A 13,808-nucleotide genomic window follows, 5' to 3' on the forward strand; every position below is an offset into this window, starting at 1 on the left:
GTAGGCCTTCCTTCTATAGAATGGAGCATCATAAAGGAGCTGTAAAAAATTATTTTTACAGCCCAGCCAACGTGGCTCAATGTTTGAGTGTCAACCTACGAACCAGGAGGTCACGGTTTGATTCCCGGGCAGGACACCTGCCTGGGTTACGGGCTCAATCCCCAGTGTGAGGCATGCAGGAGGCAGCCAATAAATGATTGTCTTTCATCATTGATGTTTCTATCTCTCTCTCCCTCTGTCTTCCTTTCTGAAATCAATAAAAAGATATGTAAAAAAATTATTTTTACAAAATTTTCAAAATGTGCAATAGATAAAAATGAAACCAAAATTGCCTCCTGACATACACAGATGATCTAAATCAGTGGTCGCCAACCTTTCGGACCTCACAGACCACCAATGGTCTGTGGATCATCAGTTGGCAACCGCTGATCTAAATAGATAATTCTGTCATCTGCTGAGTTCTTTGAGGAATGAATGACTTTGCACATGGAGAGATAAGACACCAGAATAAATGAGTTCAGTAAGAGGGCAGACAGAAGAAGATCAGCAAGGCTAGGACTAGGTGAAGTCACTGATTTTCCATAATGTTTGGGAAGCCAGAAAATGGGCTCTGGAGAAAGGGAATGTTTAAGATAGAAATACAGATTGTTTTTGTGGCTGTGATAAAATTCCACTTGTACTTCCACAAAATGGTCAATAGAAATCTGCTCTGCACATATAATTCTCTACCTCCTCACCTCCCCATGGAAGTGAGAACAGAAACGGTAAGAAGGATTTCAAGGAGATGTTGAGTTTCGTGTATGGAGAAGCACAAAGTAGCTACACACACAAAAAGAGAAATTGAAGATGTATAAGATGGCTTAAAAAAATAAAATTTGTGGAGATATCAGGGGATAGAAATGAGTTTTTCTTATCTTTATTTTTCTAAATTTTCTGTAATGATATTTTTACTAGAAAAAACAAGACATTCTTTAAAACATTTCTGTGCAGACATGCAAACATGGGTAGTACTAAGCCATATTTTTCCTAGAAAAAATAACAAAAATGATCAGTTGGAACATCCTTTCCTTATCTCAACAATTAGCTGCTTACAAAGGGCTACTGCACACCTGAAAGATGCTCTATTCTAACCAGCATGAGACGTAATGCACTTAATTCATGTTACTTTTACTTGAAGCTGTTCTTTGTCAGCCTAAATCTAATACTTACAACATTTCTGGGTAAGTACTATTATAGTTTCTATTTAAAATATATAAATAAGGAAAATTATATTCTATGATTCTGATCCAATCACAGGTTTTAAAATTCTTCAAATAATGTTCAGGACCTTGTTTAAAAAAACAACAACAATACACACAGGATTATACTAAGTGCTATATTTAGCATATAAGGGTAAATTTAAAAGCTGGAAATCTCAAACCACGAGTGTATAATTCACTGGGATATAATAAGGTGAACTTTAAGAGAGCTAAATGTCAAAGATGGAAGAGGTCATTGACTGGAATAAGTAGGAAGGTGTCCCTGTAGGAAGTAAACCTATGAAATGAGCTTTGAAGAAGATGGGGAAATAAGAATACTTTTTAGCTACCGGAGATTCAGTTTTCATAATTTAAAATCATGAACAAATTCTACTCAATGAACAATTAAGCATGGTGATAACACTGCTACCTACCTCCAGTCCACATCTAAATCTTCACTCACACTGGAGTCATCCTCAAGGTTATTGTTACCATCCAACATGAAAGCCTCTGGCTGTGCAAATTCATTAGCCTGCTCATTTCCCTCATCACTGCTGCTTTCATTGACTTCATTGTACTGCAACCAAGGAATTTCTCCCTCTTCCAAGGATGTCTGTTCCCTAATAGAAACATTTTAAGAGAAAAAACATATTATTTTAAAACACATCATACAATTGTCCTTTAAAGAGTTCTATTTAGTGCAAGCCGATTCTTTATCCTTTGAGTCCTAAACTCTTGGTACTTATGATTTTTAAAAATCTGTTTTCTTTAAATGTAAAATTATTTAAAAATGAAGTAAATTTGCTATAGGGTCACATATATATAGAAATAAGCTCCTAATTACATAAGAACCTATTTATTTGATATACAAATTATCTAATCTCCTATATTTCCTCTTTTTGTAGGAGAAAAAAAATTAAAAATTTACCGTAGATCATTTAAATTCTTAAACACTACTCTTGAATAGTTTCCTTCAGTTAAAATAAAATCCAAATTCCTCCATCTGACCTACAAATCCCTACATAAAACATGCTTTCTCCTTGGCCCTCTTCTCCAACTATTACCTCTCACTACTCTTCCCTCCATTCACTACATTCCTATAATCACTCTACTCTGGGAAGAGATGGAGATCATTTCCACCCTGGGGTCAATTCTTCTATGTGAAAAATTACAGTGGGGCCTTGACTTACGAGTGTCCCGACTAACGAGTTTTTTGAGATACCAGCTGTCTCTCAGTGGATTTTTTGCATTGAGTTGACAGAGTAATTTGAGTTAACGAGCTCCTTAATGAGCTCGGTCTCAGAACGAATTAAACTCGTAAGTCAAGGCCCCACTGTATTTAACCAGATTTTTTAGCACAGCTACTCACTCCTTGATATTCAGATCAGAGTAATATTACCTTCTCAAAGAGGAAACTCTCCAGTCACTGGCTACCAGGTTACTCGGCCTTTTTTAATTATAGACTTTACTCTTATTTATCATTTTATTTGTCAATATTTCTCCCACTAAAAAATAAGCTCAGACAGACAAATAAATAGTACAAAGAAAATAAGGAAGAGAAGCAGTACAGAACAGCATGAAAAAGGGCTATTGATATTGGGACAACTGAGTATCCAACTGGAGAGAGGGAGGTTAAATCTCTTAAGTTATTATTTACTCTTAAATAAATTCCAGATATACTTTTAAAAAATGCATGTGCACTCCCACCACCTCTAAAACAATAAAAGTACTAAAAGAATCATGAGGAAAATTTTTACAAAAAAAAATCTGACATTCTAAGCATGATTCAAAACCTTGAAGCCACAGATTGTTAAATTTCACGACATGCATGTTAAACACTCATGGAAAAGTCCGGACACCAAAAATATGGACACAAAGATCAAATTGAGAAAAATTAATTATAATACATAAGAAACAAAAGGCATGTCACAGCTGCAATAAACTAAAATAAAGGTACTTTATGAATTTACAAATAATATCATTATACTGGTATGATTTTCTTATTCATTTTACTTAACAGAAAAATACCTTTTAGTATATCAAAAGGATCATAGTATTGCCAGGGCTGAATTTTAGTTTGGTTAAGTTTTAAGATAAGAAATAATGTTATACAAAAATTTATATATCTCAACTTTAAGAGCAGCTATAATTAGAATTCTATTCATTTTAATATGCAAATTTAACTTTGGGGGTAAAAACATCTATGAAAGGGATGTAAACAATGTCTGCTTATAAAAATCAACACATTTTAAATACATAGAAAACAGTATCTCTTTATATACCTAAACTCGTAAATGTTTCTTTAATTTCAGTTCCTAAACTATACTTCAGAATAACAGGCTTGTAAGATTTAGTATCTAGTACTGCCAGTCTAGTTAAATCAGCGAAATTAGCATGACAATATACTTTCCTCAAATATATAAAGACTAGAGACCCAGTGCACAAAACTTGTGCATGGGTAGGGTCCCTTGTGGCTGCTGGCCGCTGGCCGGGGCCTTCCTTCATTCCACACTGCCCCCTGATGGTCAGTGCACATCATAGTGAGCAATCAAACGCCTGAGGGGACACTCTGCATATTAGTTTTTTATATATATAGATAGTGAATATTTTCCTTTTGTGCATAATTAGGTCTAATGAAAAATTTAACCCCAAATAGGTTTAAAATATAAAATCAAACTAAAAATTCCTAAGCAACAGATCTTTATGCACACCTTTATGGAAGCACTCACCACACTGTATTGTAACTTTTGTGGTGACTCACTTGTCTCCTCCTAGACTGGGGGTTTTTCAAGGACATATACAGTGTTGTTTCTCATCACTGTATCTTCACCCCCTATAACAAGTGCTTGGTACATAATAGATACTCTATCTTTGTATTGCAAATGTAATAAATCCTTAAAAAACAACCTAGCAAGCCTGGAATAAACCTTGAAATTTCTGCTATTTCTAATGTATTCCTACAAAAAATACGTTTCTTTCCTATTATACAGATATCAAAGTTACCTAGCTACTCTGTACTTCAGGTATCTATATATATAAAAGGCTAATATGCAGTGTCCCAACGGGAGTTCGACAGGGAGTTTGATCGCTCGCTATGACATGTGCTGACCACCAGCTTGCGGCGTGGAATGAAGGGAGGCCCTGGCTGGCAGCCAGAAGGCCCCAATCACCAGCCAGGCCTAGGGACCCTACCCATGCATGAATTTTGTGCACTGGGCCTCTAGTATAATTAATATAAAACTTAAATATATTGGTGAAAATTATTTAGTTTAAGAAATTTTAATGTATGGGTTTTTTAATTCAAAGAAGGAAACTAAAATAATAAGTCATCATAATGAGTCTAAATAACTTATAACATGTCATTAATACTCCTACTATATAACCAATTTCTGGCTACGTATTTTGCTTAAACATTTCATTCTGTCTTTAATAATTCATCATAGCACAGTTATAGAAATAGAAAATAAGTGGTATGGCATATGCTTTCAACATGTTATACAAAGTTTATATAAATTCCTACCATTTCACATAAATTTTCGCAGGCTTCAAGAGTGGCAATGTGCTGGATCAAAGTTATCTTGATAGTATAACAAAAGGAATTTTGCTCTTAAAAAAAAAAGAAGATTCTGAACAATGGGGTCAAAGTATCTTTCATTTTGTGTAGCTAACAACAGAAACTAGTATCTCCATGGGACTATACGCATACAATGTAAGTTTTAAATGCTTCAAAAACCTTGAAAATATTTAGGACAATATCTTAATCTTCTTTCTCTCCACATATGCATTCATACATACACACACCCTAGCTAATATATTCACAAAAATTTAGAGCTTTAATGGTCTTTCTTCATTCTGGCAACTCAAAAATCAACAAAATGCCATTATAACATTATGCAGTAATGTATCAGACTTTAAAAAAGACGTTATCTAATCATGTCTCCAAATGGTTCATTCTTTTGCAATTCCATATTTGGAAGATAGGAAGTCTATATCTACCACTACCACCACCAGAGTCACAGGCATTTCAACTAGGAAGGGTCTTTGCCAACTTGTCCTTCCCTTTTGAGGATTTTTCAGCACAGCTTAGAGAAAATGAATGCCACTACCATGCCCGAAAGCTGAAAATACCTCATCATGTATCCCCACCACCTAATCCCAGTGAAAATCTTAGAAGACCACCAGCATCGTCTATTCTCCTAATTACAGTCTACACTGTTACCCCAAATCTTCAGACAGACTGTTGCTCCTTCCCAGAAAAGGATTAAAGATCCCTACTCTTCAATAGAAACTAAAATTGATAACATTCTATGAAGAGAAATATTAAACTTATCAAAATATACCAATAAGCTAATATTGAATATTTTAAAGAAATTTTCATTACTGAGTTTTAAATTTGCTATCCTATAATCATGCATCATAGAATTTTCTGAGAAATTAAAATGAAAGGCAGAAAAATCAAATTAAACTGAAAACACTAACTATTCTGATTTATAAATGTGACTAACTTCCTTTAGCTAATAAATCAGCAGTTGTAGTATTCATTATTTGCAGCACAGAATTTCAGATGTTTGGGTTAATGCCAACACTTTAAAGGGCCAAGGCTTTCATAAAATAAAGCTATCTTATAAGAAATTTATTTTATGAAAATCCTGGAGAGCATATAACATTCCTAATTAACTAGTATTTAACTAACTGGTTTTCATTTTACAGTGGGGCCTTGACTTACGAGTGTCCCGACTAACGAGTTTTTCGAGATACAAGCCGTCTCTCGGCCGATTTTTTGCTTTGAGTTGTGAGCTAAAATTCAGGTTACAAGTCAGCTTCAGATACCCCACCACTAGTTGGTGCAGTGAACATCACAGTGAATGCCACAACATCAGCCCAGCATCACATGTCTCACTCGTTCACTTTTTGATTTGACATACGAGTAATTTGAGTTATGAGCTCCATCACGGAATGAATTAAACTCGTAAGTCAAGGCCCCACTGTATAACTCAAGACACATATAAGTAGCTGCCAAGCTTTAGGTATAAGCTCACTTTTAAGAATGATGATTGTATAGCAAATTTTTAAGATTTCAAATCCCTATCTTATAAAGGGAAGTAACTGAAATTTGAAAAAGGAGTCAAAAATCCTGAAAGGCCAAGTGCCTATCAGTAGATGAGTGAATAAAAAAGCTGTGGTACATTTATACCATGGAATACCATGCAGCAGTAAAAAACAAGAATCTCTTACCCTTTGAGACAAAATGGAGGGAACTAGAGAGTATCATGCTAAGTGAAATAAGTCAGTCAGAGAAAGACAAGTGTCACAAGTGTCATATGTGGAATCTAAGTAACAAAATAAACTGATGAACGGAGTGGATCCAGAGACATGGAAGAATGGAACAGAGTGTGGAATCCCAGAGGGAAGGAAGGGGAGGGTGAGTGGGTGGGAGGTAACCAACCAAAGACTTGTATACATATATGCATAACCCATGGACACAGACAATAGGGTGCTGAGAGCCTGGGGCAGGGGTGGAGTGGGACAGGCTGGAGGGGGTTAATTGGGGGGGGGGGGACATATGTAATACTTCCAACAATAAAGAATTATTTAAAAAAATTTTTTTAAATCCTCAAAGGGAATTATAGCTTACAAAATCAAGGGTACCCTGTTCTGTCATCCAGTTGCAAAGATGGAATCCCACCACTTAATTTGAGGAATTATTTCTTTACTAGAGGCCCAGTGCATGAAAATTCATGCACCTGGGGAATGAGGGTCCCTCAGCTCAGCCTGCGCCCTTTCGCAGTCTGGGAACCCTCAGGGGATGTCTGACTGACGGCTTAGGCTTAAGCTGGAAATCAGACATCCCTCTGGCAGCCTCCAGGGAGTGAGCCTAAGCCTTTAGTCCAGCAGTTCTCAACCTGTGTGTCGCGACCCCTTTGGCGGTCGAACGACCTTTTCACAGGGGTCGCCTAAGACCATCCCGCATATCAGATATTTACATTACAATTCATAACAGTAGCAACATTACAGTTATGAAGTAGCAACGAAAATAATTTTATGGTTGGGTCACAACATGAGGAACTGTATTTAAAGGGCCAGAAGGTTGAGAACCACTGCTTTAGTTGGATATCCTTAGCGCTGCTACAGAGGCGGGAAAGGCTCCTGACACTGCTACTCTGCTGGCCAGCCATGGGCCGGCTTCTGGCTGAGCAGTGCTCCCCCTGTGGAAGTGCACTGAACACCAAGGGGAAGCTCCTGCATTGAGCGTCTTCCCCCTGGTATCAGTGTGTGTCAGAGCGACTAGTGGTTCCACCATTAGGGTCAATTTGCATATTACCCTTTTATTATATAGGATTCTAACATATTTACTGTTGAGTAACAAAAATTTAAAGAACATTTACATAAAGTTTGTAAAGCCACTAGAACAGCTATAAAAGCCTAAAGGAAAACACACGTGATTAAATTAAAAAAAACACACACCACAAATCTCAAATGGACACTCATTACTTACTGACTAGCAACTAATTACTCAGTTAACCTAAAAACTTTGTTACTCTGCTCTCTAAAAGCCTATTTCCCACCTTTTCTTTTCTTAAACTTCACAACCTTCCTGTCCTAACCAATTCTCAACATCTAGTAACAATGAGAATACTGAAATCACCTAAGAGACTCATCTTTCTTCCCACTAGTAAATCTACAGACTCACCTACACTTGTACCTACCTACTATACTGTGGGGCCTTGACTTACGAGTTTAATTTGTTCCGAGACTGAGCTCGTTAACTCAAATTACTCTATCAACTCAATGCAAGAAATCGGCGGAGAGACAGCTGGTATTTCAAAAAACGCGTTAGTCGGGACACTCGTAAGTCAAGGCCCCACTGTAGTTACAATGGAAGAGTCTCTGCTCCTAAAGGCCCTCTCCTTGAAATCTGGATCCCAACCCTTATTGTCTTCTTTAGGACTTCACCTTATCTTTCCTATAATTATCTGTTACTCTCCTCTGGAACATTCTAGAAGCAAACAATCATGCATCTTGTTTTTTGGGCAGTGGAGACAAAGCTTTGCTTTCCTAGGCTGAACATCCACCTGTGATTCCTTTCTTTTTATAAAGAACTGGGTACAGTGACTGTCTCTACTTTCTCACCTTCAATTCCTGTTATTTTTTAACTCTTTTTTTTTTTTTTACCCAATGAAGAATGTATACAATCTACTTATGTTAGAAAGCACATTATATTGAACTAGAGGCCCATGCACTAGTTTGTGCACAGGTAGGATCCCTAGGCCTGACCGGCGATCAGGGCCAATCTGTGGGGTGACCAATGGGGCCATTGGGGGGCCCCCACTGGCACCTGCCTTGGCTGGCCTGGGGCCTGCGAGCTTGGGTCAGCTCCTGAATTGGGCATCCCCTGGTGGTCAGTGCGTGTCATAATGACTAGTTGTTCCACGGGTCATTCAACTGTTCGGTCAATTTGCATATTAGGCTTTTATTATATAGGATATCCATTAACCCAACACCCAGACCAGGAAACTAGACTATTACCACCGACTATTACCACCTTTTACTCTACATGTTGGCCTCAACCCCCGGAGAAAAGAACTATTTTGATGCTGCTATTGTCATTTCATTGCCTTTTGAAAAAAGTTTTCATTACCTTTGTATGCTTAAAGAAGATATTTACTTCTGCTTGTTTTAAAGCTTTATGAAATAGATTCCAGAAATGATTATTTTCACTCAGCACTGTATCTCTCTGCATTCATCCATGTTTATGTATGTAACTGTGGCTCATTCATTCCCAATGCTGCATAATAATACTCCATGTATGAATACACCATCAATTTTTCTCATATTAATTAATATTTGGGTTATATCCAGTTTTATGGCTTTCATGAAAAGTACTGCAAAGAACATTCTTATAAACAACTTCTGAGCCATATGGGGAAGTTTCTCCAAGGTTTGTATCCAAAAGTGGAATAAATGGGTAGTCTACCATGCAAATGTTACAGTTATTACATAATTTCATTGAATTTGACCTACTTTGTACCTTAACAAGCAGTGTGTAAAAATTATATCTTCCAAACCCTGACATCAAATTTCCTGATTTTTGCTAATCTAATGGGATAGTAAAAAATGATACCTCCTTGTGATCTTAGCATACAATCCCCTGGGTACTAAAGATCTAAGCATCTTTTGATACGTTAGTATCAAAAGCATATTTTATTCACCACTAATTTTCCTCTTCAGTGAGTTATCTGCTCAAGGATTTGGTCATTTTGCAATTAGATTGTCAGTGTTTGTTTCTTTACTGATTTCTAGGAGTTCTTTATACATTCTGAACATTAAGATTTTATGTTCTAGAAATATATTCTCCCAATTTTTTTCTTTCCTTTTCACTTCCTCTTCTTTTTATAGCTTTCTACCCTTTATTTTCCCATCATGTCATGATAAGACCTCCAGCAACAATGGCTATGGAAATAGTACTTACTAGTAAGCACCCTTGTCTGTGTGTGTTCCTATTTTAAGCGGGGATTTTTGAAGTCTACCTTACTGAAAATGATTTTATTTTTTTACTAGAGACTTTTTACCAAGTCAAGGAAGTTCTCTTCTAGTCCCAGTTTCTGAATTTTTATTATGATGAGGTATTAAACATTATTAAGTGATTTATTTTCTCCATCTAAAGAATCTACATATGAATTTTCTCCTGTATTTTGCTAGTGGTGAATGACATTTATACTTATGTAAAACTACCATTGCATTTCTGAAATAAATTCAGATTTATAATTGAGTTTTACCTTTTAAAACATTTCCAAAGTCAAATTTCCAATAATTCTGTTTAAGATTTTAACATGTATTTTAATGAAAAAAAAAAAAATAATTTTCTTCACATACTCTTGGTATTAGGGTCTACTGACCTTATTAAAATGATTTAAAGAAATAATTTTTTTCTAGTCTTTAGAAGAGTAGAATGACATGATCCTTAAAAGTTTAGTTTAAGAGAACTGAGCTCTAAAATCCTCTGGGTCAGTTGTTTTTCTCCATGGGAAGATTTTAAATCATTGATTACCAAATTGAATAGTTATAGTATTATCAGGCTTTGTATTTCTTCCTGTGTTTTGATGAATTATATTTTTCTAGAAATTTGTCAAATTCTTATAAGTTTTCAAAATTTACTGGTACAAAGTTTACCAGTACTCTTTTTAATATTCAATATTTATTATTTTATAGCGGTATCCACTTATTTATTTCAGTCTTATGCCTTGTCCTTAATTTCTTATTTACTATCCAAATGGATTGTCACTTTCTTAATCTTTCAAAGTTTCAACTTCTGATTTCTTTCATCTCTGCTTTTGTCTTTCCTAATTTTAATCTACTTTTCTTTGTTTATTCTAACATTCCTTTTCTATTTTAAGTTAAATGCACAGCTCAATTTTCAGTTATTATTCTTTTTTTAATATAAGTATTTTTAAAATTTCCCTTTAAGTACCAATTTCATTGCATCCAAAAAAAATTTGATTGGTGGTATTTTCATTATCATTTACTTGTGAACATTTAAAATTTTTATTATTTCTTCTTTATCCTCCTGATTATTTAAAAGAATGGATAATTGAATTTATTTCTAAGTTAATAGCATTTTGGTCAGAAAATATTGAGAGCAGGAAAATGACACTGAAATGTGTTAATCTGTGCTTTGTAATATAGTACAAGTTCGGTTTTTATATGTTTGTGTATTCCAAAGGATGCAGTGCTCATTAAACCATGCTTAAATGAGTTGTTAAAATATGCTAAAGATATATGAATTTTTTTAGATCCATGAATTACCAGTAAATGAGAAACGTATTTAAACATTTCCCAATAGTAAGTTTGTCAATATTCTCTAGTTTGGTCAAATTTTGATTTATTGAAAGTCTATTTCATTAGAAGTATTCAAATTAAAATTGCTACATTTTACTGGTAAATTGGACTTATTACATAATGACTCTCATGCTCCCCAATAATGCTTTTGTGTCTTTAAGTCTACTTTGCTAATGTTAATATAACTACCATTTTCTTTTAGTTAGTATTTGCCTGAAATATCATTTTCTACCCTTTTATTTTCTTTCTATTTACTTATGCTTTTTGTAAACAGCATTTAACTTAAAGAAAACCAACTGATCTGAAGCTTTTATAAGCAGGGATTAGGCAATTTATATTTATTGCAGGACTTGTTTCTATATTCTATGTTTTTCATCTCTATTTTCTGCTGTTTTTTGCTTTTTTCTCCCTTTCTTTCCTTTTATTCAAATTGACTTTAAGTGTTCTTTTGCACACCTTGATTCCTTTCTTTCCTCCTCTACAGGTTTCCAGTACATATACCTTACAGTGGTTAACCTTGAAATTTTACCATACAAATTTAAACTACGTCAAACGTTAACTTTCAATCCTCTCCCAAACAATACATTTCACCTCTGATCTTCTCCTTAACAACTTAAGTATGATTGTTGTCCAGTGTTTTAGTTCTGTACTTCTCACCTCCCACTTTTATTTTTTTAAACAAATTAGTGGGTTTTATTATTATAGGATATCAATGCAAGTAGCTGATTTACAAATGTGTTTTTGTTTATACCCATATAATATTTATATTTAATTACAATCTGGGACATTTTCCTTAAACTTGAAAGTTAAATATCCAGTTGCCTACATGCCATTTACACTGTATGTCTATCCAAATGGCACTTAAAACTTCCAAAGAGTTCCTACTTCCCAGTTCTCTCCCCAGACTTCTCCATCTCAGTCAGTGACATTAGCATCTACCTAATGCTCAAACCAAAACACCCAGCCATAATTGACTGATTCCTCCTTCATCTTACACCTTATTCATCCTTTAATTTATAACTCAAAAATATTCTCAAACCTCTTTTCTTTACTTAATCCTCACTTATCATCCCCTAGTCCAAAACCAATTTACCGCTTCCCCCGTTTACCTTTAATCCCTTTCCAATTCAATCTCTATGAAACAGCTAGAGTGATCTTTTAAAAATGTGTGTCAGATCAATGACTTCTCCAGTTATAATTTCACTGATCTCTGAATAAATTCTAGATGCTGTATGTCCTACATAGTCTGGTTCCTGAGCACTTCATCTCATTCACTTCAGCTATACCATCTTCATACATACAAAGCCCTTTCCTTTTCAGTGCCTCTGCTCTGACCTTTGTTTCTGCCTAGAAAGCTCTTCCTCAACTGCTAATTCTTATCTTTCAGATCCTAGCTCAGAAGTCATTTTTACGAAAGTCCTCCCTGAATGTAGGCCCCTATCAGTTACTTCCTATCAAATTAGTGTTTTATTTCCTTCAGACTAAACATCACAGTTTGTATCATGTTTGTATCTTATTATTTGTCTCTCCCACCATAATGTGAGCTTCACAAGGGAATCTTCTTTTGTCTTGTTGACTGATATATATTCCTGGGAACCAGCACAATGCTTAGTACATATTAAATGCTCAATAGGTATCTGCTGAATGAATAATTACTACCACAAATTACATATGAAACAATAGTATTAGTAAATTAAGTAACAGTGATTAAAGATGATAGAACATATAATCTTGAAGAGCAAAAGACTCCACCTCAACCTACCAATGTGTCAGAACCAATTATATTTGTAAATTTCTTTCTTTACAGATTTTCTAATGTTTTACTCCCAGATTTTCTTACAGAATTCATCTCATGCTGGCAATTTATACCATTTGAGAAATACTAATTTTAATATTAGTCTAAGCTGAAAAATTTTTCCTAAGAAAACATATTCACCAAAATCGATCCCATGCGACTAAATATTAGAACCAACTAATTATCATAGAAAAAAATTAAAATTATCACAAAGCTACTCCATCACCAGGCTAGGTTTCACAAACAAATACTAACAACATTTAAAGTAATAAACAAGCTATTTAAATAAGAAACTATTTAAACAACTTTAAAGGAATGAATAAGTTATTTAAAGGAATAAATAATCTACTTAAACACCAAGAATTCAAAAAGAAAAAAAGGAAACATAATCTTTTAGCAAAGTATCAAATTGTTATCAAGACAAAAAAAACTAGCAACAATTCGCACAATGGCTCTCAATATTAAAATCCTATGTAAAATATTAGCAAACAGAATCCAGCAGTTCACTATAATGAGAATAAACCATGATTATGTGATCATGTTGAGTTTATTTCATGAAACAAGCGCAATTAAATATTAAGAAATACAGTAGCCCTAACCGGTTTGGCTTAGTGGATAGAGTGCTGGCCTGCGGACTCAAGGGTCCCAACTTCAGTTCCAGCCAAGGGTATGTACCTTGGTTGCGGGCACATCCCCAGTAGGGAGTGTGCAGGAGGCAGCTGATCGATGTTTCTCTCTCATCGATGTTTCTAACTCTCTATCCCTCTCCCTTCCTCTCTGTAAAAAAATCAATAAAATATATTTTTAAAAAAATACAGTAAAAGAATTATTCTTTAAAAGTGAAAAATCTTATGATCATTTCCTCTGATGCTAAAAAGACTTTAATAAAATTAGCAAGCATTCTTGCTAGAAATCTATAAAATAACGGAGGTACTTCC

At 34.8% G+C, this 13,808-nt stretch overlaps 1 protein-coding gene across 4 annotated transcripts in view; it reads right to left on the bottom strand.

Moving 5' to 3' along the window:
• PJA2 (praja ring finger ubiquitin ligase 2) overlaps positions 1-13,808 on the bottom strand; it is a 68,270-nt gene that overhangs the window by 12,828 nt on the left and 41,634 nt on the right. For all 4 annotated transcript variants that reach the window (XM_036311042.1, XM_036311041.1, XM_036311043.1 and 1 more), the window contains one exon: positions 1,673-1,858. In XM_036311042.1, the coding sequence (XP_036166935.1) occupies positions 1,673-1,858 (186 nt within the window). The remainder of the gene's footprint in view (positions 1-1,672; positions 1,859-13,808) is intronic.

This window comes from Myotis myotis, unplaced genomic scaffold (genome assembly GCF_014108235.1).
Source record: "Myotis myotis isolate mMyoMyo1 unplaced genomic scaffold, mMyoMyo1.p scaffold_m19_p_5, whole genome shotgun sequence".
Taxonomy (NCBI): Eukaryota; Metazoa; Chordata; class Mammalia; order Chiroptera; family Vespertilionidae; genus Myotis; species Myotis myotis.